The sequence below is a fragment of the Triturus cristatus genome, chromosome 5_1 (genome assembly GCF_964204655.1).
Source record: "Triturus cristatus chromosome 5_1, aTriCri1.1, whole genome shotgun sequence".
Lineage (NCBI taxonomy): Eukaryota > Metazoa > Chordata > Amphibia > Caudata > Salamandridae > Triturus > Triturus cristatus.
Genome location: NC_140587.1, coordinates 192859365 through 192883920, shown reverse-complemented (window position 1 = coordinate 192883920; position 24556 = coordinate 192859365). Strand labels below are relative to the sequence as shown.

At 44.9% G+C, this 24556-nt stretch overlaps 1 protein-coding gene across 1 annotated transcript in view; it reads left to right on the top strand.

Moving 5' to 3' along the window:
* The window catches only part of LOC146830628 (ADP-ribose glycohydrolase OARD1-like), a 60173-nt gene extending 41892 nt beyond the window's left edge, over positions 1-18281 (top strand). Inside the window, exon 6 of the mRNA XM_085604809.1 lies at positions 16633-18281. Coding sequence (XP_085460935.1) covers positions 16633-16735 — 103 coding nt within the window. The 3' untranslated portion in view covers positions 16736-18281. The remainder of the gene's footprint in view (positions 1-16632) is intronic.
* Positions 18282-24556: the final 6275 nt, after the last annotated feature.

Genomic DNA, 24556 nt, shown 5'->3' with positions numbered 1-24556 from the left:
CGGCGGTCCCGCACTCCCGATTAGCATGCGCCCACCACACTGGCGGGTGCATGGCACATCTGCAACATTGCGGCGGGCGGTGCAGAGAGCACCGCCCGCCGCAATGCCACAAAGGCAGCCTGTGCCTTTCAATGCACAACGTGACAGGCTTCGCGCGGTGCCTGCCACGTTGTACATTGAAATGCAGGGGGGTACCATAGGTACCCCCCATGTGCACCCCCCAGAATCCCTGGGGGCCCGCTACGGGCCCCCAATGTCAAACACCGCCTACATTTCCGTGGCGGCGTTGCTGCCACGGAAAGGCAGGTCCCTGCCTTCATAGTAATATGGATGGCGGTGTCTACCAGACTCTGCCACCATATGAACTGCTTTTCCGCCCGGTAGGCAATCGGGCGGATTGCCTACCGGTGGAAAACCGGCGGACGGTCTTCTCCTCCGCCGGGGTCCCCCCCCGCCATGGTAATGTGGCAGGGGGAAAATTGAATGCGGGCGGATCGCCACCGCCATATGGGCGGTGGCGATCCGCCCGCTATACTAATGGGCCTCTTAGAGTTTTCTGATCCTTTATTCCAAATGTAAATGAGCAAAGCCAATACAGCCAACGCGTTTCACCCGTGGCGGGCTTCTTCGGGGCATCCAGAAAGGAGTAATGCTCCTCTGGAGATACAAGTTCTATTTCCGTACAGAAAGCGGGAGAGAATGGACAACTTCACTGTGTGTGCCAGGAGAAATCCTTAATATAAGCCAATTCCGGCAAGACAATCCTATTGGTGGGTGTACTTCCCATAAAGGAGCCCCGCGATAATGCTGCGATAATGCAAATGTACAGGCGGAGAACCTGTTCTGGCTGAAGTACGGCCCAAACAGGATTAAAGTAGTGGACCAGTCCTCCACATCTTAGAGCATGCCCGTCGGGTATTCGGCCATCACAATGCAGCAAAATCAATTAAAAAAAGTCAGCTCTTCCTGAGGGTAAAGATTTTGGTCTTATTGGTGTTCAGCTGCAGACAGTTGGTCTTCCATCCAGTGAGGAATTTCAGTCATGCAGGCATTGAACTTGACCCAGATCCTGGGCATCTTGTCAGTGAAGGAGAGAATGAGTTGCATGGCATAGGAGAGGAGGTTTATGTGAGATGAGATGATGCTGGCTTGAGGGATCATGTATTCTTTGAAGAGAGTCGGGCTCAGGGAGGATCTTTGTGGAACTCCACAGATGAAGTCGCAGGCATTCGAGGGGTGCGTAGCCAAGCCGACTGACTGGGTCCTTCCAGTCAGGAAGGAACAGATCCATCAGAGTGCTTGTCCTTGGATATTGTCTAGGCATTTGATGAGGATGGGATAAGAGACCGTGTCAAAAGCTGAAGGGAGGTGCAGGAGGTTGAGGGCCAATAAGTCTCCTCTCTCCAGAGTCATGTGGATGTCTTTGTGGTGGCGATGGGACAGTTTTTTGAAAACTCTTTGTTGATTTTCGCAGTATTTTAACACTGTATTATAACTCCAGTGTTGCAGTACTTGCACACATTTTGCAGTAATATATTGCTTGATAACAGTACCCCAAACTCTCCTTAGCCCCCCATGCTACTTGTAGTCTTCTTCACCCACATCTCAATTGTTCGCGATCATAATACCTAGAAGCAATGGTCTGGGCTCCGTGGATAAGTGGGTTAAGGAGGCTTTGGATATGGTGGCACTCTGTACCAACTGCCCCCGATCCGGCGGACCAAATCTTCACCATGGTTCTACGAAACTTTAAGATCAGCAAAAAACGCTTGTAAGCACCTGGAGCGCATATAGAGGACTGACTTCTCAGAGGATAATAAGACTTCATAAAAACTGAAGTTAAAGCATTATCACTCTCTTATCATAAAAACTTGTGCTGCCTACTACAAGGATAGAATAGGGCAGGCAGAGAGCTCGTCCAAAGAATTATTCGCCATTTATAAAGATCTATCCTCACTGGCGAGAACAGAGACTCCGATGACAAACTCATCCGAAACGTGTGATAGAATTGCAGACTATTTTTTGGGAAAAGATAGCTGAAATATACGATACCATTCCGGTTGAGGATCAGGATGGGAGGAACTGCCAAGCTGAATGGACCACGGGGATGTGGCAAATTGCCTCTCTAAATTTGGCCCACCTTCACTTGTTGATCTCAAAGCCATAGCTTCTAGTATTAAATCTGGCTCTCCTACTGATCCTCTGTCGCCTAAGATCATGAAAGCGGGCCTGGAGATCCTACTGCCGTATGTATGACAACTCCTCAAGCTCCCCTACTCCAAGGGCGTGGTCCCTAAATCTTGGATAAATGTGTGAGGAGGCGCACACCTATGTAAACCTGTCGTCTAACTATTCTGATTAATGCAAGGGTGCTGCAGTGTGACGCTTACTGTCGAACCAAGCGTTTGAACTAGAACAGAAAATTACACAACCGGCAAGATCATGGACACTGCGCACTGTTCCTGATGGGTAACAACCCTTTTACTCTGTACATAAACGTACAAATTCTTTTATAGAAATTAAAGCACGAAATTATAATTCAAACATGGCATTTTAGTGGTATTGACCTATTTAAGCATATGTAATAATCCAATATAAATACACATCTGGTTTATACAGACATCAATGGTGTAGTCTTAACATAACAGCATGATAGTAACGTAAAAAAAGAACTTTTGCGGTCACAGTTGAAGTTTTTAAGATCATGCCCGATGCATTTTGGGACTGGCGCATCCCTTCTTCAGGAAAAACCTATGAAATAAAGATATCACATTTACTAAAACAAATGTGTGAATGTCTGTCAGACACCAAGAGGGCACCATAGTGTGAAAACGCAAAGTTAACACGTGATCATGGTTTACCATTAGAGTAACATAGATATCCAGTGTTCAATGTGGCAACATCTATAGTGATGAATGAACCGGTGTGGAGATGAGGAAAACGAGGTGAGACTCTACTAGGACCAGAAAGGACGATTATGCATAGGTTGCTGGTGCATACAATGGTGATAAGTCAAATATCAAAAGTATAGTGATGAAAATGTGGCAAACAAAGGGTGAGCTGGAAAGCATGTAGGATTAGAAAGAATCAAAAAACGTAACACTGTGCTGTCACGTGTGGACAGAGGGAGACACAAAATAGGGGCTCACCGATCGTAAGGATAAAGAATAACCTTCTTATGGGATGGTAAATGAAAGCTGTAAAAGCAATGAACAATAAATAATCTCAATAAAAACGCAATTATCTTCAAAAAAGAGAGATGTGTCTCACTCGCAATACAAAGTGTGCTCACCGGTGGAATCAATGTGACCGTACTGATGGTAAAACAGCTTACGGGCATATAATATTCTGTGGAAATGCAAAAAGGTACCAATAATTACAGGGCATTCGTGAACTCAACGTTCAAAAAATTAAGATATAATATCAATAATGAGGGCATGGGTAAAGCCGCCTACCTGAAAAGATACGGGGGGGGACCAAACGCTACGCCATTGCTGCAAACAGGGATACCGCTATCCCTGTGCCAAACGGTTCTGATAAAGCACAGCGAGGTTAAACATAGAAAGAGGACTGAAGCGTAAGCTCCGGTGTCAGACATCTTAGACTAGTGTGACTGATGGTGACTCGTAAACTGTATAGATAAGCTGTCACTAGTAACAAAAATAATAGGAAACTGCAAAGAATATATATGTGTATAAATTTTTTTTTTTTAAAAGGATACAAATGCCGAAAAATAATGAGAAGAATGTGCTGAAGCACTAGGTAATAAGAAAGATAACGGCTTGGCTCGAAAACGTAAATGAAGAGATATGTAAATATGATAATGAGATGAGGATCAACCAAAGGTGGAAACAGAACGAAGTGACTCAGGGCAAAAAAGAACGGGGGGATGAAAAGGAATCATGGTTTGACCAGCTGAGGGGTCCCAGGAAACCAGTAGAGAGAGGGGAATATAAAAACAATATAAATAACTAAGCGGTGTCTTTATGTGTGGTGATACAGAAAGGACCCCTGTAGGAAGGTGGATATCTGACTATGGTTACCCCCAAATTTTTGCCTAGTGTCTAGCTGGTTTTTCGACTTAGTTGGCCTGAGATCCTGCCATTCAGGATCTCAGCCTGGCTGTTCTCTCTTTAAAATGGACTCCATGTACCCTAGGTACATACCCAATTGGTTGGATCACCCTGTGAGCCCCTGTACCAGTGTACACTAGGTACCCAGGGCATTGGTGTATCTAAGGCCTGCCAGGGGCTGAAGCATGTATTATGCCACCCCAGGCTTGGCCTAACAAATTTGACACAACTGGCTGATCACTCAGCTGGGGTAAGTTGGTATAACCAGCTCTTACTTAGGCGTAGTATACCTATACCTAACCTTAAATGGGACACATGTTAACCTATAAGTCACTCCTATGGCAGGCCTTAACAATCCTGAAGGCAGAGTGCTTGGTTCCATGTGAGATGGTGCTCTGGCATGAGCTGAGCCTGTCTGCAGTGGTCGGAACCACTTCCTTCTACTGTTTCCAGATATCGTCATACCATATACTCTTAAGTGCATTATGAACCTCGCGGTTAAATGCTATCTTTGGTTTGGCTTTATCAAAACATGTCGAGTAAGGTGTCATACGAATTGGAATACTAACCCCTCGCCAATTCTGGCGACGGGGTTAGCATTCCACCCTTCTAGAGGGACACGACATGTACAGTACCTGAAACCCGGGTAAAATCAGACATAGCCTCAGCTCCACAAAATGGATGCTGCCACCACAGACACAAGTCTGCCCTCCTGCTGCTGGGAGTCCTTCCAGCTTGGGAGGTGTGGACAAAGGGTTTCCTGCCAGGGGAGGTGCGTGCACCACCCCAGACAGGATTTTGTGTATTGGTCAGGTAGGGCTTGAAAGAAACCAGACATGCCTGAGGCTCACAAGGAGCCTCGGTGCATATGCCAGTTCAATCCGGTCCTGGGGCACACCAGTCCCGGGCCTGGGGCGAGCTGGACAAAGGATTGGGGGTGTAACCACCCCCCTTCCTGGTCCCACCCTTAGGGAGGGACCTAGCAGGTAGTCCGGCCCCTAGAATCCGCTTAAAGGTAGGAGCTGTGTCCTAAGACTTCAGACATCCTGGAATCAACTTAACAAGAAGAAGAAGACAGGAACTTCGACGCTCTGCCGCACAGAGGACTGAAGCCAATCTCCCCTGTGGTCAGGGAGTGACCACCTTGCTAACGCAAGCACCATCCAGCGAATCAACGTCTGCTTTGCCGCCGCCTCCCGCCGGAGCCCGAGCCCAGAGACTGACAAGACCTGGACCTCCAGACCTCTCACCGCCCGATCCACAGTCCCTGAAAAGAGGAGACCCGTGGAGGCAACGAGACACGTGGAGCCAGCCATCTTGAAACGACCACGACAAGCTGCAAGTGCAACAACCGAGGCTCCCTCCAAGTTGTGCTTTGGGATCTGAGAAGCCCAACCCTCGAGCAGCATCTGCACCAAAGGTGAGCCCTCCAGCATCTCCACGATCTGCGTGGGGCCCTTCTGCATTTTGCCACTCTACGTGCCTAACCGGTTGCTGGCCCGCTGGCTAGTGGCCATCTTGGCGACGAACTTCAAGAACTACACCGCTGGTCTGGTTGCTCCAGACTGGCCCTTGCTCCCCTCCAAAGGAGCAATCCCTCTGACCTTGCTGGTCAGAACCATCAGCTTATTTCGTTTTCCACAACAATTGCTTTTGCCAAGGCTTGTTTGCTTCAATCAAGTCGCCGACACCGCCGACAGCGAGAGCCTGCGTGGGACAGCTCGTGAACCGACTCCTGGACGTCGTCGACCTTCAGGGACCACGTGGCTGCAGAGACAAGCTGCACCTTCCTTCCTGTTTGCACCCGACATCGCCTGGTACCCACCTGGTGCCACGCTGGTCACTGGCTAGTGACTGTGAACACTGTCCCCTCTGCTTACAGGTCTTCTACAACTCCGATCCACCCTTGGATCCACCGCATCCCTTCCGGACCGACCGCCTGCAGCATCTTTGTCCACAGGCTCCATTGAACAGATAGAAGAAACCCGACGCACTTCGACACCTATGCACCCGCTTCCTGTGGGTGAGGTAAAGCTGGCACTCCGGTGCCCAAGTGTAGAGAATCATCTCTAGTGTCTGTGTTTCCAATCTTGAGTTCATAGTCCATCCGGAAGATCCTTTTTGCAGTAACTTTGTACTTTTTACGCACCCTTTGAAAACCTATGGGAGCACGCGTGTGACTATTTGCTCTGCACACGCACCCCGTGGACCTCCTGGTCACTAACTGAAGTTAGCTCCTTGTAGGCCCAGCGATTCTAGAGGCCCTAGGCCTTTTCCCTTTTCTGTTCGTGGTACTTATACCACTATTTTAGTATATGGTTCGAGCGGCCACCAGGGCCTATCCATATAAAGTGCAACTTCTGTGTATTCTACTGTAATCTTGTTTGACGATTTGTGCTCCTGTGCTCATAAAGAGACTAGGGGTTACTTTGAGAAATAAATACATATATATTTTGAATATATATCTGTGTGGTGTCCTTTCATTGGTATAAACGGGGGTTGCATTTGGTAAAACAGCTGGCTTAACACGCTTCACGAGTTTAGCCTCAAAGACTGCTTAGCCTACGCTACCACTAGGGCAGCTAGTCCGAAAAGGTTGACTTACAACCACACCATAAGGGGTGCTTGGCATGGTACAAGGTGGTCACTTTAACTAGTGAACATCATATACCAGGCCAACTTCTCACAACCCCCCACCAACCTAAAACTGTCTTTGATGTCTTAGACCAAATTGCTCCGTCTAAACTAAAAACTCTGAGAAATATTCCTTCCAAATCGTGGTTCAATTCAAATCTCTACAAAGAAAGACATGCTCTTAGACTAACTGAAAGAACTTGGAGACAACACCCATCTCCTGCCTATCTTGCCCTCCTCAGATCCGCTCGATCCTCTTACAAGAAACACATTTTCTCTGAAAAAGCCTCCTTCTTCCGCACACAACCCGATCGGGCCAAAAACAAACCCAGAGAGCTGTTCAAAATAGTTCGAAACCAAACATCTTCTGCCCCACCAAAATTGATGGCCTCAACTGAAAGATGCGAAGAAATTGCAAACTTCTTCTCAGATAAAATCACCCAAATTGATCAATCCTTCCTTGTAACTAAGATCCCTCCCAACTCCCTTCCTACAGCTGACTCTACCTCTAAATCACCCACCCTAATAACGCCCCCCCGACTCCTCTCACCTTCTTGCCTCTACCCCTCCGGAATCCTGCCACTCATATTCACAACTTAAAAACAATGCCTCCTGATATAAGTTCCACTCCGTAACTGCGGTTGAAGTCTCTAAAATCATTTCTGAACTCAAACCTTCCTCTCACACTAAAGACCCCCTCCCTTATAACCTTGTCCATGAGCTAAAGCACATCATCACCCCTTATTGAACTACTATCATCAACTCCTCCCTTTCCTCTGGATGCGTTCCTGTCTCCCTCCATCTCTGTCAAATCACTCCCATTCTTAAAAACCCCAATGTCGACCCTAACGACCTGAACAATCTCCGCCCTATCTCCAACCTCCCCCTGCTTTCTAAAGCCCTTGAAAAATGTGCCCTACTCCAACTGGACAAACACATTGAAACTTTTGACCTACTGGACTCCCTACAATCCGGCTTCCAAAAAGGCTGCAGTACAGAAACTGCTATACTTAATATAGTTGATGACATCCACCACTCCCTTGACAATGGCGAGACCTGCTTACTTATTCTCCGCGATCTCTCAGCCGCCTTTGACACAGTTAACCATCCTGCCCTACTTAATGCGCTCAAAGTTCGCTTTGGCCTCAATGGTCCTATCCTCAAATGGTTCTCCTCTTACCTCCGCAACACATAACACAACAAATCAAAATCTACAACTGCCTCTCTAACCCTACACCTGTCTCCCTAGGTGTCCCCTAGGGATCTATTCTTTATCCCTCTCTCTTTAACCTCTTTATGGAACTCCTCACCCTCATTCTTAAACAAGCTGGAATCAACTACCACCTCTATGCAGATGACACACAACTTTATTACAAGATTAAATCCCACTCTGATGTTCTGCATCTTAACAACACCCTGTCTAAGATCCAATCCTGGTTCCACTCCAATCATCTCAAACTTAACCCTAAAAAACGGAAATCATTCTCTTCTCTCCAAAACACAATCCTCTACCCATCCAAACATGGATCTCTGATCTTAATGCCCTCAATTGTCCGCTCTCCTTATCCAACTCTGTAAAATCCCTTGGTTTCTCCATTGACAACTGCCTAACTCGTAATGTCCACATAAAAAACTCGGCCAAAGGAGCACTCTTCACTCACCGCCATCTTAAGAAAATGAAACCCTTCCTTCCAAGTGACGACTTTAAATCGGTTGTCCAATCTCTTGTCCTCTCAAGAATGGACTATGGTATCGCTATGCTCTGCGGAACTCCTAAAGTTCACCTAGGTCCACTCAAATCTCTGCTCAACCTTGCGGCCTGGCTAATCTCCGACTGCAAACGTTTTGACCACATCGCCCCTACCCTTAAAGCCCCTAAATGGCTTCCCATCAAAGGCAGATCCTCCTACAAGTTTGCATGCATTACGTACAAAGCCCTTCATCAAAATGCCCCGTTGTATCTCACTAATGAACTTAATAAAGAGGGCTGCTTCAGACCTCTGAGAAGCACCAATGCTCTCATCCTTATCCCACCTCTGTTAAAAAAGAAAAGCACACAATCTCGCACTTTCTCTGGAAACACCCCTAACATCTGGAATGCCCTCCCAAAAGACCTGCGTTGTAACCCCTCCTACATCAGCTTTAACAAAGACCTCAAACTGCACCGGCTCACAAAATATTTGGGTCCATAATCCTTTCTATTTCCCACTTGTTCTACTCCTCCCACCATTAAGCTCCTTTTCGTGTTACTGTACATAATATGTTTACCTGCATTCATTTCATGTATGTAGATAGAATAAATACAATTTACATATGTCAGAAGGCTATCTGCCCTTTTTAATCTGTTTTGATTTCCATGTTATGAACAATTGTGCTATTCCTGTACTTTATTCATACTCTTGTAAAGCGCTCGGATACCCCCGGGTCTAGCCAGCGCTATATAAAACCTTTAAATTAATACATTAAATTGTGTCATATGCAGATGACACGCAACTGGTGGTGTCATTATCTCACACCTCTGACGGAGCAGCCGCTAAATTCTCCTCGTGCTTGAAGGATTTGGTCTCCTGGATGACAATCAACTGCCTTAAATTAAATGGTAGTAAAACGGAGATCCTGGTGGTGGGGAAAACCCCCTCCATTTGGTCCTCGGCATGGTGGCCACAGACATTAGGCCCCACACCCATTCCGAATAAACAGGTTAAAAACCTAGAAATATGGTTAGATTCCAATCTATTGTTTGAGGCTCAGACCCGGAAGGTGGCAGGGAATTTTAAAGATGATGCGGAAAATTCTGGATGTTCTTCCCACTCCAGCTAGTAAAACCCTGGTCAATGCCTTAGTAACATCTCAGCTGGACTATGGAAATGTTCTTTACCTAGGAGGAACAAAAAAATGCCTTCATAGGCTGCAATGCATCCAGAACGCGGCAGCCCGCCTGGTTCTGAAACTACCCAGGAGAGCTTCTATGGGGAAGGCTCTTGATGACCTGCATTGGCTACCAGTCGGGAAAAGAGTCTTTTTAAAGCTCTATGCATCAGCCACCTTAGTTTACAGGACAAAGGCCCTAACTATTTGCATGGCTTACTCACCCCGTTTACCCCCTCACGCCAGCTCATATCAGCCGGGAGCCATCTGGTCAAAGTCCCTAAGATATATAGCGCCAGAATGGGAGCTCGGTCTTTCAGCTATCTGGCAGCGAAGAACTGGAATGCTCTCCCTCCTTTTCTCTTCACTCATCCACTTTATGACAATGTGCAGGATCGCATGCAGCAGGCCCAGTAAAAGGAATTGGTGGCTAAGTTTCCTCTTTTTCACTTGGAACGCACTTAAGAAATCAGTTTCTTATTATCACAGACTCATTCCACGAGATTAGAGAGATGAAAATTCCAAATAAAACAGCACATATCTTTCGTAGATTAATTCATACACCGCTTTCGTACCCCAAATTGTCACAAACGCAATTCAGCTGAACTGACTTATTTATTTTTATCACAATACAAAAGGTTATCTTACAAAACACATATATATCTCTCTCAGCGCATGACATACCTAAGCAGTTCATGGAACATTTGGCTATCGTCTGATCCCTTCAAGAGACTCTTTTACCATTTGTCCGCTGTGTCTAGCCAGTGGACTGCGTGCTGTAAGTGAGCCAACGTATAGTAGATAGTTCTATGTTGGGAATCTCAATTCCACCTCGCACCCAGGTTTGTTCAAGCATGGATAGTCCTATTTGTTTCCTCTTATTAGCCCATTGTAAGTCTATGATCAAATTATCTAGCTTGGCGAAGTAGCGCTGGGGGTTCTCGTAGAGCGTGCCTGCACCACATACAGACACCTAGGGAGCATCACCATCTTCACAAATGCTACCCATCAGAGACAGATGAAGGTCCCTCCAGAATCTAATCTTTATATACCTCCAGTACTTTCTCAACTATTGTGTCCGCATACTTTGAATTTAGCCAGGAGACCATCGCCCTTTGGCGTTTTCACGGTTTTTAGCTGTTGCAGCGCAGCCAGGAGTTCTTCACGAGTAATGGGCTCATCCATGGAGGCACGATCCTTTTCCACTAGCCTTGGGAGTTCTATCTGTGCCAAGAAGGCAGCTCTGTGATCCCCCGATTCCTCCCTTCAAATCAACGTATATCTTGCCAAGATGGGCCCGAAATGCCTCATTTATCAGAAGCTGGGTGTTGGCTACGGTCCCATTTTCATCCTGTAGCACCATCACCGGGTCACAGGTCTCTTGTTGCCTAACTAAGCATGCTACCTTTGCCTCGGTTTTATCTCCCTCTATTTTAGCCTCTGACAGTGTGCCGTGTATGTGTGTTTCTCCAGTCTACGCCAGTTATCTAAAAGTTTGTTACGGGTTTGTTGCCATTCCACAAGCTTCCGTGGGTGATAGGGAAGCTCCCTTTCCATTACACTCAAGTGTGATCCTGTCGGCCCTCTAAGTACCACTTCCATTGCATTCCAGTTGAGTGCCCTACTTCCGAAGCTCTCCAATTTTCGTTGAATTAGTGGGAATATTTTTCTCGCTATAGCTTTATATATGGGGGAGCAAGGGGGCCTGTTAATGCTTCTGCTCGAAGACGCCAAAGCGGAACCACTGGGCGGTTACATACCTTCCCTAGGCACATCAATAGTGGGGAGTGGAATAGGAAATAACTTTACCACCCGGGCTAGTCCGGACGATACAAGTAATAGGAAATATCTTTACCTTTTGCATTTGTCACCCTGAGTGGGACGGGTATGCCCAGACTTGGGTCCCGTGCTCTCCATGCCACTGGAGTCAAGCTATCCTAGCTGATGAGGGCTGAAAGCCCGTAACCGGTCCTAGGGTGCTTGTTTCCAGTTCAGTGAAGACCTGGCCTGGCAGTTCGGGCTGGAATGTTCCCATTGGGCGCAGGGTCAAGACTGATTTGCATATGGCTTGGTCCAAACTGGAATGGCATGGTGAGCAAAAAAACGATGGATTTAGGCCCAGATCTCTATACTGGGATGAATGTATGACATTGTTCTGCATTCTGTCCATCAATTGTTTTTTTTTGCATTTGTCACCCTGAGTGAGACGGGTATGCACAGACGTGGGTCCCGTGCTCTCCATGCCACTGGAGTCAAGCTGCCTTAGCTGATGAGGGCTGAAAGCCCAAAACCGGTCTTAGGATGCTTGTTTCCAGTCCAGGGAGGAACTGGCCTGGCAGTTGGGGTTGGACTGTTCCCATTGGGCGCAGGTTCAAGACTGATTTGCATATGGCTGGGTCCAAACTGGAATGGCATGGTGAGCAAAAAAACTATGGATTTAGGCCCAGATCTCTGTACTGAGATGAACGTATGACATTGTTCTGCATTCTGTCCATCAATTGTTCTTTTTGCTCCCGTAGGAGCACAACAGATACATGATAGCATTTCAGGTAGGCTTACACTCTGTGTCGTTTCTCCAACTAGGCCAAGCCCCTGACATTCCATGTCATAAGTTTCAATACATTATCCTTCTGTGTCGGATTCCTGTCCATACCAGACCTTCCAGGCATGCAGGCATACATCAGACTCTCAGGGCCCCAAAGCATCTGACACTAGAGCTTCCACTCAGATGAGCAGCTTGTTTTTCCCCAAAACTGTCAAAACATAATACCTTCCCAACGCCCTTCACCCCCTTTGAGCAGTAAAGTTAACTCGCCCTGCATGACAGGAGGCTGAATGTGAACTTGGATTTCCCACCCCATTCTCATTAGTTTGGAGTACAGTTTAAGCCAAGGGGCATATTTACATGCTCCTATCACCACAAGAAGGTAACTCTTGTTGACGTTTTGGTGGCAATACTGGCTTCGCCTTATTTACAAGGCAGCGTTAAGCCTTTTAAGGTGGCCTAACGTTGCCTTGTAAATATGACACCCTTTCACGCTATACTTAGCGTGAAAAGGGTGGGCAATGAGTGTTGCAGTGGGCGTTCCGCCGCAACCTCCATTGATTTAGATGCTGCTTCCTATTTACAAGAGTGGCATAAATATGGGGCAGCACCAAAATTGAGACCAGGGAAAACCTTGTCTTAACAGGGTGCAACGAGGAGAAATGCTTTATTTCTCCTCCTTTTTGCTGTTTTAATGTGTGCTGCACTGTGCAGCACACATAAAAACAGCAAAACGACATGCATTATTGTTTATGTGCAGGAAGGTGTCCCTTCCTGCACATAAATACTCATTTTAAAAATGACGAGTTGCAACTTCTGTGTGTGCTGCACAAAGCAGCACACACAGAAGTTACAAATCAGCATTTATTATTGTTTATGTGCAGGAAGCGACACCTTCCTGTAGAAAATAATCATTCCCACAACGCAGGCAGCCTTGCACTATGGTGCAAGGGTGCCTGTGTTGGCGCAAGGCAGCTGAAATTAGCTCCAGCGCAAGGGGAAACACGGGGATGCACTGTATTGTTGTAAATCCGGGCCTGTGTTTCAGAAGTGGCAGAGTGCGGCGTTAAGCCAAGAAGGGTAATGCCGCACTCCGTCTCTTCTTTGTAAATATGCCCCCAAGTCTCTTAACTTAATAACTCTATGCTTCACTAGAGGCCCGTATGCAAAGGGCGCTGCGAGGCTTTAGCACTCAAGCAGTTCCCTAAACGCCTGCACCCCTTTGTCCCTACTGCTCCTGCCAGTCCAATGTTTAATACATAGTATACAGTCAGTCGATGCTTCTCATCTTTTACTCTACCTCTTTTACAATTTATAGACCAGTGCCATAAGCAAAAACATCCAAAAATCAAGGCCCGACTCCCTCCACTGGAAAAGTCTCTATATCCTCAGCCTTAGAGGCACTCTGGTTTATCACTAGCCTCGCTTGTCACCTCAGTGTCACACAGCCTACTCCACCTCCTTATTACCTTGTCTTTACTCAGGTTACACTAATCTTCCTTGAGGCCAGTCCCCCATCTGAGTTGTCAGTGCCTGATCCAGGATTGCTCCACAGCTCATGAAATGAGTCCTGGGAGTCTGGCACTACATCAGTGTCCACGAGGGTGCCATCAGGTCAAACAGTCCATCCTGTCAGGCCCAATACGTCTGAGTCTTTGTCTTGACTATTCCAAAAGCAGGCCGAATGGCTTCATGCTGCTGGTTGCCATGCCCTTTTGTGTGGTTTCCTGACGAATCAGCGAGTCCACCCAGCCACTCGCTTTGCCCACGCTGAAGAACAACAATTTTCTGTCCTCGTAGTTTCGACGGACCCATGAGGCTGTACCTCAGATTAAGGTCCCTCAGTCGCTTCATGACTTCCATATATGGTTTTCAACTGCCCCTCAAGTTTCGGAGGACACTGTATTCATACGTGTTGCAGGATGGCATCCTGGTCCCTGAAATTGAATAGGCTGGTGATGATTGCATGCGGCGGTACACCAGGCCACGACAGAGGAGCCAGCGCCCGGTGGGCCATTTCAATTGTAAAGAATTTTGACAGTCTCTGTGGGACCATGGTAGTTGTAGTCCATTCTCACAGGAATAATTTTGCAGACTTCCCTTCCTCATTCTCTGGAAATCCCACATTATGCAGGTTGCTCCTCCTCGAGCTCCCTTCGGAATCTTCTTTTTCCAGTCGTACCATCATCTTCTGCAATGAAGACACAGTTTCCTGCATGGTGGTGGCCTCCCGCTGTAGTTCACCTACATTCTCCTCCCTTACTGTCACCTGTTCTGCTACTTTCTTCAGATCCATCCTCAGGAGGTTAACATCGATGGCAACCCAGTCAATCCTGGTGGCTAACTCCGTTTTGTAGCTCTTGATGGCCTCCATCAAGTCAGACAGGGACAGGTTGTGGGCCGGCTGCTCCACAGTACGATATCTCGAGTCTTATGCTGATTCATCTCCAGATTTGTCAGCTACTGGCACAGTTTGGCTGTAGTTTACTATCTTATTGGCCTGGGCTTCCCTTTCCAGCGTGTCCTTTACCATGATTGGTAATGTTTTCTTAGGGTCCAACTCCCACCGGCAGCAGCCCATCTGTAATCTGGCTCGTGGAGACCAGCACACCAACCCCGGGACACTAATCAATTCCGGAGCCTGTAGTTGAGCGCCCAAGGGTATACCCATCCCACTGTCCATGTGTCATTCAGCTCTCTCTGTTGTCCTTAGGGGCCGGATGGGCCCTGTCTTTGTTGCGGTTCTACTACCATACTCCAGGGGTGTCTTTTTTAATTGCTCTACCCAACTCCACTGCTCCAGTGCATGGGCTGGGCACTCTCCCACAGCACAACCAGTCGCTCCTCGTACCTCTGTTAGTGGCGTGGTGGGGTCAGCCATTTGCCAGTTTTGTAGGCAGGGGCACCTCTTACAGCTCCTGTTTTGTACTTTGCAGCACAGCTTCACGGGCCTCACCCGGATTGACATCCAGTCATGCAGAAGTCCGGCCCTACATTAGGGTATCAGGATGGAGGGGCCCCTTCTTTCTGCGCCCACCGGCCTCCACAGTGACACATCGACAGTTACTGTCCCCGGGGCCTTAGCAGCATCCTCCTCACCGTCTCTGTCTGTCATCACGCACCAGCTCCCATGCACAAAAGGTCTCCCTTAGGCCTGGATCGGTTATGCCGCCACGGACAATCTCTGGTTGCCAAAGTCAGGTGGCCAGCAAGTATTCCACTATCTAGGGCTACCACAGCTGATCCGGTAGTCAGGCCCTGAATTCACTCAGAGGGGGTGTGCAGCTGACAGCGCCTTCTGGTCTATCTGCACCAAGTCTTCTCCCGGGGCCCAGTAGACAGCCCCTCGCTGCACGGCACCCGTACATTTTCCAGGTGCCAATCGTCAGCTTGTTTCAGCTTCGGCCCCACGGTGCTTTCAGCAGGGCCTGCCCTAGTCCTTCAGCAGTCTGGCACCTCTCCTCCATGTCTCTGCATCCGCTTCCGGAGCCTCTGAGCGAGCTGCAAGCCGGTGTACCCGTCTGCTTCAGTCTCCGTTTTGTTTATGTGCTCCCTCCGCACCCTTTTAAGCATCGCAGGCAGATCTCACTCAGACTGGCGCCCGCAGTCTGCTAGGCAAGCACATCCGTAGTCCTGTTTTGATTTTCTCCAAGCCCTTGATGAGGGACGCTGCAGCAGTTAAAATTATTTTCTGGCTGGGCATTTTGTTGTCTGCCAGGCTGGAGAAAATGGCTGCCTTTATCCTGATGCTAGAGTATGAGTGATTGGAGCAGTTCTGAAGTCGTTATCAGGGAGTTTTAGTTTCACTTTCGAAAGAAGGAGAGCTGGTACAAGGCTGTTTTCATCTTGTCCATGTGTTCCTTGAGAGAGAAAAAGTAGTCGGTTTCGAGCATAAATCCGAGTCACTTGAGATTGGTTGTAAATTAAGGGCTAAAGCCATCCAGGTTGGAGTAGTTGTTTGTTGTTAACAAGTAGAAAGAATTTAGTCTTGATGGGTTTTAGCGGGAGGATTTCAGTCGGGAGGGTTGATCTTCAAGCCTCTAGATCTGAATGGCTTGAAGGCAGTGCTTGAGAGCAGAAGTGAGTTTCATGTGTGCTTAAGTGATATTGGTGTATTAGTGATTTGTTTTTGGTGTTCTCAGTGAGTAGGTTTCTAAGGAGCTTCAAGTAGAGTTTTAAAATGGAGAGCATAAACGCTGGAATACTCCAATATTAAGCTAGCAATATGGATGATCTCATGTCTTTTAGACTAGTATTAGGTGAAGTAGTAGAAGACATTGCTGGTGAAGCTCATTTGAGTCATCAAGGGTGGGAATGTGAGTAAGGTCAGTGTCTGATTTAGCTAATACACTCTTACACTGGTATTGTATTTACTTTTTGGATCCATGTAAATCATCACCGTACTCTTCATTTAGCTTCATTCCAAATGACTAAATTCATACAAACAGGTGACCTCAAGAACTCCTTTGAAATTGTAAAGCCATGGGTAAATGTCCCTTTCTTGTCTTTTAGGATCGGATGTGGACTCGACGGACTGCAGTGGGAGAAAGTCTCTGATATACTGGTGAATATTTTTGGTGAAACGGACATCAAGATCACGGTGTACAGCCTCTGACATCCCATTATATGGGAAAATAACTGCTTTTATTTAACTTTTATAAAATATGACTGGAAAGTAATAGTGGAATGAAAAGCAAATTCCATTGATCTCTTCTGGTGCTGCACTAGAAGAATTGACAAATAGGGGAGTTTGCCAATGTGCAGTCTTTGTTTTACACGGTGGAGTCTGCTGTCTCAGGGAACTGGTGACATTAATGGTGTGCAGGAATCCTCACTTGGCGGTTTGAAAACGTACTGCATGGGATCTCCGTTACATGTAAAGAGGCACTATTACACATTATTACCCGCCCACTGTTTAGGACCTTGATGACATTTTGAGTTTGAATAGAAGTTCAACAAAGTTTCTGTAAAAATGAAACAGACACTGTGTGTTGCAAGAAAAGCACTGTATGTATTTAAGCAGAGGAATGTGGAATGAAGGTTTGTCTTCAACCTGGATGTCAACGCTGGCGTTGTTTTCACTTTTAAAACCCAGCCATTTACTTGATCAAAGAAGACCCCTTTGCATAGAGATACAGGCGAGAGGTTAATTACTTCGCTCTGAAACAATAAACGACTTTAGGTTGAATCCAGACCTCACCACCTGACTATTTTGTGCTTGTAGCCATGCCACTGTATCTAGAACTGCCCACCATTCCAAACTGTGTCCATCTTTTAATCGGCAAAGTAATTATTTGTGCTTAAATATAGGTTCATTTCACAAGCTTGAGCACTATATAAAATAAAAATGGCCACTTAGATGGAAAATCTTTTTTCTGGAGGATGTGTTCGCAAGTACCATATTTTGCTTTTTAGATGCCAGGTGTGGATTATTTAACATAGTCCTACAAATGAGATTTTTTTGTCTTTACCAGTTGGCCTCAGAAAGAAATACAGCTCTCAATGTAGAGATGTGCATACACTACTAGCCTCTCATCTTTAGAGGAGATCCTCCAATTAAAAGACCAGCAGTTCATCATGCCTGAATACTCCCTTCGTAACTCCAGAGGGGATATTTCTGAAAACATATCATAGATTAGTGGCCTCACAGGTATCACACCCCTTCTTCCCCAGTTATTACCCTTCCCTAGAGTCTCAACAGATCAAATGGTAGCTAAACGTAATCCATTCGCAACTTCACCAGTAATTCTTTCATGAGTTTACTGATTATGGTGGCTTATTCTCTCATCTTTTGAAGTAACCTTTCATAGTTTCAAACTATTTAATCTGTAAGGTAGTGGTTTTGAGCTCTCCAGTTGGAAATGTTTTTTTGGCTGGGGAGTGGGGACTCGGAGAGCTATACATTGCAGTCTCCTCATATGTCAGCTAAAATCCCTAGCATCACAGCCCCCTACAGAGATGATCCTACTGTAGCTCAGGAAGTAGTTCATTGGGCACAAGGACTGCAAACTGCTGAATAAATCTCACTGAAGTTGGTGTTAATTTGAATTGCATTATTACAACATGTGGATCGACTGAGATTGATAGCAACCCAACCGCTTGTATGATTTGCCTCCACTGAAAATTCTAAGATTGAAAAACTATGAAGACATAATACCCTACTTGTTGTAGCAATGTGGTTCTTCATTCTACCTTAGAAAATGTTCATGCAGTATATCAATAAGCATGTGAACCCTATGTTGCTACTGGCAACCCTGAGCCTGCTGTGATGGTAGACCCAAGGTTAGGGCCAACCAACTATTCCCATTTTAGCTTTGAAATGTGCAATCTACAGTAGAGGATTTATTAGGAGTGTTAGTGCAACTCAAGAAAAAAACTGATCGTGAGTTGGCATCTCGGTCCTGGTAAGCAATTTATTTCAGTAAAGGATAAGCCGAGTGGATTACTCTAACAAGCTTCTAGATGTTGCTTTACTTAACCAGATGCAGTAAAGCATAACATTCTAAGTAACTGCATAGTAACATGGATGCTGGAAAGAACATCTAGACTTTAGCTTGGAAGTCTAATTTGATTACACAACCCACGCCTTTTGCAGAGAACAAATGCATTGGGGAGTGGGGCTGGGGGGCCGGTGGGTGGTTTACAGGTGGAGTGTGTTATTGTGGGATAGATGTGCATTAATTGTGTCTACTGGTAAGTCACTGGCCTTCCATAGGAAAAATGCTAGTATCCATTTGCCAAAAGAGAGAAATTAGCATTGCAGTGCTATTAATTATATTTCGGCGCATTCCGTGTTATGTTTCTGCTTGTTGAGTACTATAGTGAGGAACCCGCCATCCTTATGGTTGTTTATTGTCCCATCAACACTGCACAGATTCCCTATTTGTAAGAAACACCTCTCCCGGTTTTAGTAATCTATTATACTATTAACAATTGTACACATCTATTTGAAAGAAAACAGCACAGATTGTGAAAGATAAAACCATTTTATTTATTGCGCGGATTTTGTGTTGTGACCGGTTGCTGCTGTCGGTTGATTTGTACAGATGCAGGATTTATAAAGACGAATCACAGATGATCTCTCTTCCGTAATAGGAGTTCAACATCGGTCGCTGTGGCTGTCAGAAATTAGAGCCAGCTTTCAGGATTGGGATACATTCGGGAGGCTGTGCACCCCCAGGAAGTTATCACACAAGACCATGCTTAAGGGGGCAGCTTTTGGTAATAGGATGACCTGCTTAACACTGGCCACGTGCGTTTATTTAACACTAATTAGATAGACAATTCATGTATCGGTTGTTCTAAATCATCTCTTGCTATTTTTTTGCTTTTCCAATTACTTTAAACATACTTGCCTATCTATATGCAGGGCTGGCTTTTTAAACTTTTCGCTTTGGGGTAATTTAGACTTCGGTGAATGGCTTGCCAGGCCACCGGAAGGCAGAGGCGTCCTTCTGGTCGAGGGCCATCCGCCTATTTCCAGATCACCCCCTGCCTTGTGGAGCGGTCTGTGTTGTGAAGAGAGCCTCCACTGCAGCGGCTCCGCTCGCAACACTGCGGGTTTGCCGCGTATGTGCCAATGTAAAAGCGCCTACGTTGCTGACTAGTTTTGCGCTTGCAGAACATAAACTCCCAAGCCGGAGTTTCTCTAAAAAAGCAAATAACCCCGATGCGTTTTACATTTTGCCAGACTGTCTGCCCCGCCTTGCATCCCCAGTATGTCATTGTTTTTGTTTGGTTTTCATTACCCAGTGTGTTCGTAACCGTCTTGCTACGTTGTTCGCACTTTAAATGTGAGATGGATTTAACAAAGCAAGAAACCCTTACTAAAGGTGGTCACGTTTCTAAGAAGCTAGGTTTTCGACAGTTGGAGAAGAAAAGGGAATCGGCACACAGACCAAGTGTGTGTGTTTTTTTGCCTTTTCCCTTCTTTTCAACATACTAACTTTAGCAGTGCTACGTTGCATTAATAACATTTCAGTCCACTGAAAATACCCTAGACCAGGTCTACTTTATCTGTGCTGTGTACATATATATTGTAGTTTGTAGGCGTTAGTGTGAATGGAAATGTCAGTTTTGTTTTGCAAGTTTCAATAATAGACTGCCTTATGGCTCCTAAATTGGGTATACCACGTGAATACTAAGGTCTTTAATACCAGCTAACATGTTTCAGAAATTAGTAATTCACCAAGTAGTATTAAAGATTCCTTATTTTGCTGTGCTCCATGTCCGCGCTGGATAATAGTGACCTACACATTTTGACCTCAGTTGTGCGTTATGCAGTGAAAAAAATTGGTAGTTGTATTTGGGATAAATTTACCCCTCATGCGATATGCAACCTGGGTCCTAAAGTTGCCACTTTGAGGCACTAGCACGAACTAATATTTTATACTTTCATGCCAACACAAAATTGATTTTCTCTTTAAAAAAAGAAAAATAGAAGAACCACAAAATCCCCAGTCCTGTTTTTTCTGTACACACATAGCAATACTTTTCTACAGTGGTGCATTCTGAACATGAAGGCTTGTATCCACTGGTAGCTGGTGAAGGGAGGCACTCATAAGTTTCTCTTGGAGGAGGCTTCACTTTTTCTGTACTCAGCAGTGTTTTGCATAGTACTTTGTTAAAGCCCTTGTTCTCACTCTCTGCGATGGCCAAGTAGCAGAGGATTGATTTGCGTAAAGGTTGCTTATTAACGCATATTTTTTAGAACCTGCAGGCTTCTGTTCTAAATAGCGTCTGCTTGCATCATGTCAGCCTTGCAAATGCTCTGTTCCAGATGTCCCTTTTTTTCATCTCTCCCTTTCTGTGGACAGATGATGTGTAGCATACAAGCCAAACCTATGAGGAAACCAGAAGAAAACATTAGAATACACCCGAAATCTTTAAAATTACAATGATTGTAGTTCCTGTCAAGAGATTTGATTTGCTGATAGGGCTCTGTCTTTGACTTCAATAAGTTATATTGAAAAATAAGCCTTATCAAGGAGACTAACTGTTAAATGACTAGAGAGAATGAACGTCTCCCTCTCCATTAGTCGGTTCACTTCGGTGTTTGGGTTATGGGCACATTTTCTACCAAAACTGTTAGTCCATTGTTCAATCAGGGCAGTGTTTGCAGTTGATAACCAGATCCAGACAATGTTTGTAGGTGGTGACCTGGTCAAGGCTTGGTACACAAATCATTGTTCACTCAGTGTGATCAAAGCTGGTCTTGCAGGTCATTGTTCACTCAGCTTGATCAAAGCCCGGTCTTTCAGGTCATTGTTTAGTCACCCTGATCAAAGCCCGGTCTTTCAGGTCATTGTTTAATCACCCTGATCAAGGCCCAGCAGACAGACAATTGTCCAGATAACCTAATCACGGTGTCAAGGATGTTTACCAGGCTGGGAGCAGGAGATGGAAAACAAATCATTTACCCAGGGCTTGAGTGTCTCATGGCTTTCTGTTGAACTGCAAAGAACAGGGGGGTTGGGTGTGCGACAGTTCCTGGGCAGAAATGCAGGCTGCAAGATGGTTTTTGTCGTGTCAGTTAGAATTTTTCCAGGCATCAGCAGAAATGACCAGGTGGGTCGTGTGGAAGTGTTTTGACACGAGATGGCAATGAAAAAACAATGGAGTCTCGGTACAAATTATGCCGATCAGAAGAACACTTTTCCTCAGAGCAATGAATTGCCCTCCCAGAGTATACTTTTCTATTAAGTTACACCTCTAGATATTGCTCTCTTTAGTTTTTATTTTTGCAGGTTCAGAACGATCTACAATAATGGAAATCTATAGCAAATAATATGTTAATTGAAATCAAGCAAATAGGACATTACAAATCAAAAAGAAAAGCAACTAGAAAAATAGACCACATAAAGTTGAATGTAAGATTTTCAAAAGAAAATAAATAAATAAAAATAGCTTGACAAGACACAAGGATGAATATGCAGAAGATTTAGCCATTACTTGGCAATGTGTGAGGAAATAGAAGTGGGAAAAAGTAGGAACATACATAGCCCATATGGATTGGAATGTTTGCCCGATTGGTAAAGATTCTTAGCTGAGCTATCCTCAAGCTAAAATAGCGTAGTCTCAAACTGCTTCATAACTGTGGTTTATATCATTTTTTGTTTACTACACCACAACCCCAGTGTTATGAACGTTTTACAATGTAACGTTGCATTACAAAACATTTATCTGTAACTAAAACATACCCATAACTTCACTAACTTTTATAAAAATCTTATCAAATGGCTTACCCTTTGACTTCATTTACCATCTTTAAAGTATTAGAGCTTTTTCTCATTATTTTCACCTGCATCTCTGGATTACCACCATAAAGAGCAGAGGAAAGAATACCACAATGATCCAAATTTAGCTTTAGACATATATTCTCTATATTTGTGTATTGGTGATATATTGATTTTCTGCTGTCTGCCCTGTGTTTAAGAATGATCATGGTGGCCATAAGCAAGGGCCGTGTTTGAATTACTCCCTGCTTGCCGAAAGGTCATGCTCCATGTATTATTCTTTTTTTGTCTGATGCAATCATGGGTTAAGTTTACGAAATGTCTGGGATTAAGACTTCAAAGCAAGAAAAGGCATTCTCAGATGATGTGTAAAACTACTGAATCTCAAGCATTGCTCATTTTCAACTTTTATGCTCCACACAATGTTTCTGTTGTCAAATGCCATTCCTCTAAAATTTTAAATCGAATACATTTCATTCTGGTAACTCAGACCTCAACTGCCTTGGAAAGTGTAAGTTTACTGCTGGCCTTCTGTGATATAACTATTACACAAGGAATTGTTGCAGGGCAACTGCTGCAGATTTCTGGCTTTTTAATGGACCATTTTAAACCTATTTTAGTCGGGCGTGTTTTAAGTGATGTGAAGTCCTTTGAAATATGTGAGCTTGTTGAGAGGTGTCCTCTTTTAAAACATCATCGATAAAACGTATGCATTGATTTCCCATGTAAGCCTGAGAAATTGTTTGCCTCCTTCTTACCCTGCATTTGTTCCATAGTTGACGTTCTATGTCACTGTGTAGGTCCCGTTTTATTGGCATATATACAATTTTTCATTTATCAATATAACATTGTTGTAGAATTCCGCTACTGTCAAAGAGTAGATAATTCTTTTTTTGGGGTATCCTAAATTGAATTTTTATTGGTAGATCATTCCTTTCTGAGGTAATCCAAATGAACTTTTTATTGGTTAACTGTGTCTGCTTTATCCTTCAATTTAGGGCGGTCACTGACACCTGTGACACCATTCACAGGATGCCCTCCTTTTACAAAACGTTTGACTTACGTACTTGCTTTCATAAGTCAGTTGTTTGTAGTATGCCAAGTATATAACTTGAATTTGGTTATTGCCATTTTTACAATCTGTGCCACATGGAAAGTTGTAGTTTGGATAATGCCTTGACATTTTTCATATTCTATAAGTGGATGTTATTTGTCAAACGATCTTCTGTTTTTCCCCCTCCTCCTCATTCACCCTGATTCATAGATACTTCAGACATTACAGTTTGAAGTGTTAGTCACTACTTTCTGTGTCCTGAAGACCAGTTTCAGTTGAATTTTGTATACTGAAAAAAGTAAAAGGTGGTTTACCAATTCCAACAATTTGTTTATGGAGGTCCTATGACCGTAATGGTTCAACATGATCTGCCTCGAGCATGACTATTTTTTTTTTAACTGAGTTTTATATAGCGCACACTTGACCCGAAGGAATTGGGTATCGGAGCGCTATACACGAGCACCAGTTGTGTTGCATGAGGAAACATTCATTTTTGTGAGGCATAGGGAGATTAAGTGATTTGCCCAGAATCACAGGCTGTTCAGTGCCGAGACTCAAACCCAATCCCCCAGATTCGAAGTTGACCGCCCTAGCCGTTAGGCCAGCTCCTCTCCCCTAATATAACTTCTCTCACCCCCGTTCTCTTAATGTGATTTGTTCTAAGAGTTTTGACTGTGATACAAGTTGCGGCAGGTTTGAGAAAGGGGGATAATCAGCAGCCCCTGCACCTCACCCTCTTCCTGTCAAAGACATCTGATATTGGTCAGTTACTGCTTGCAATTCCTGTTTGATTGGCATATAGAGATGTAACTTATTTATATGTGATATTTATAAAGTGCAGAATTGCCTATTGGCGTTGTAGTTCTAAAGAGGAAAGGTACTTCATATTTAAAGTGTCATGAATCAAGAGAAGAATAGCCAGGTCTTTAGTTGTTTTTTGGAGCTTCAATTGCTTGGCCACCATTCAGCTTCCAACAAGCAGCAGGGGCACCCATCTGCCACTTCCTTCATCCCTTGTAGAAAATTCCGCCTTGCCTCATTTCCTTGTTTCAAACAACCCTTACATTTATTTAGTATTGTTTCCTTAACAAATAAAAGTCCATAACAAATAAAAGATAAATAATCCTCCTGAATTAGATGTACAAGG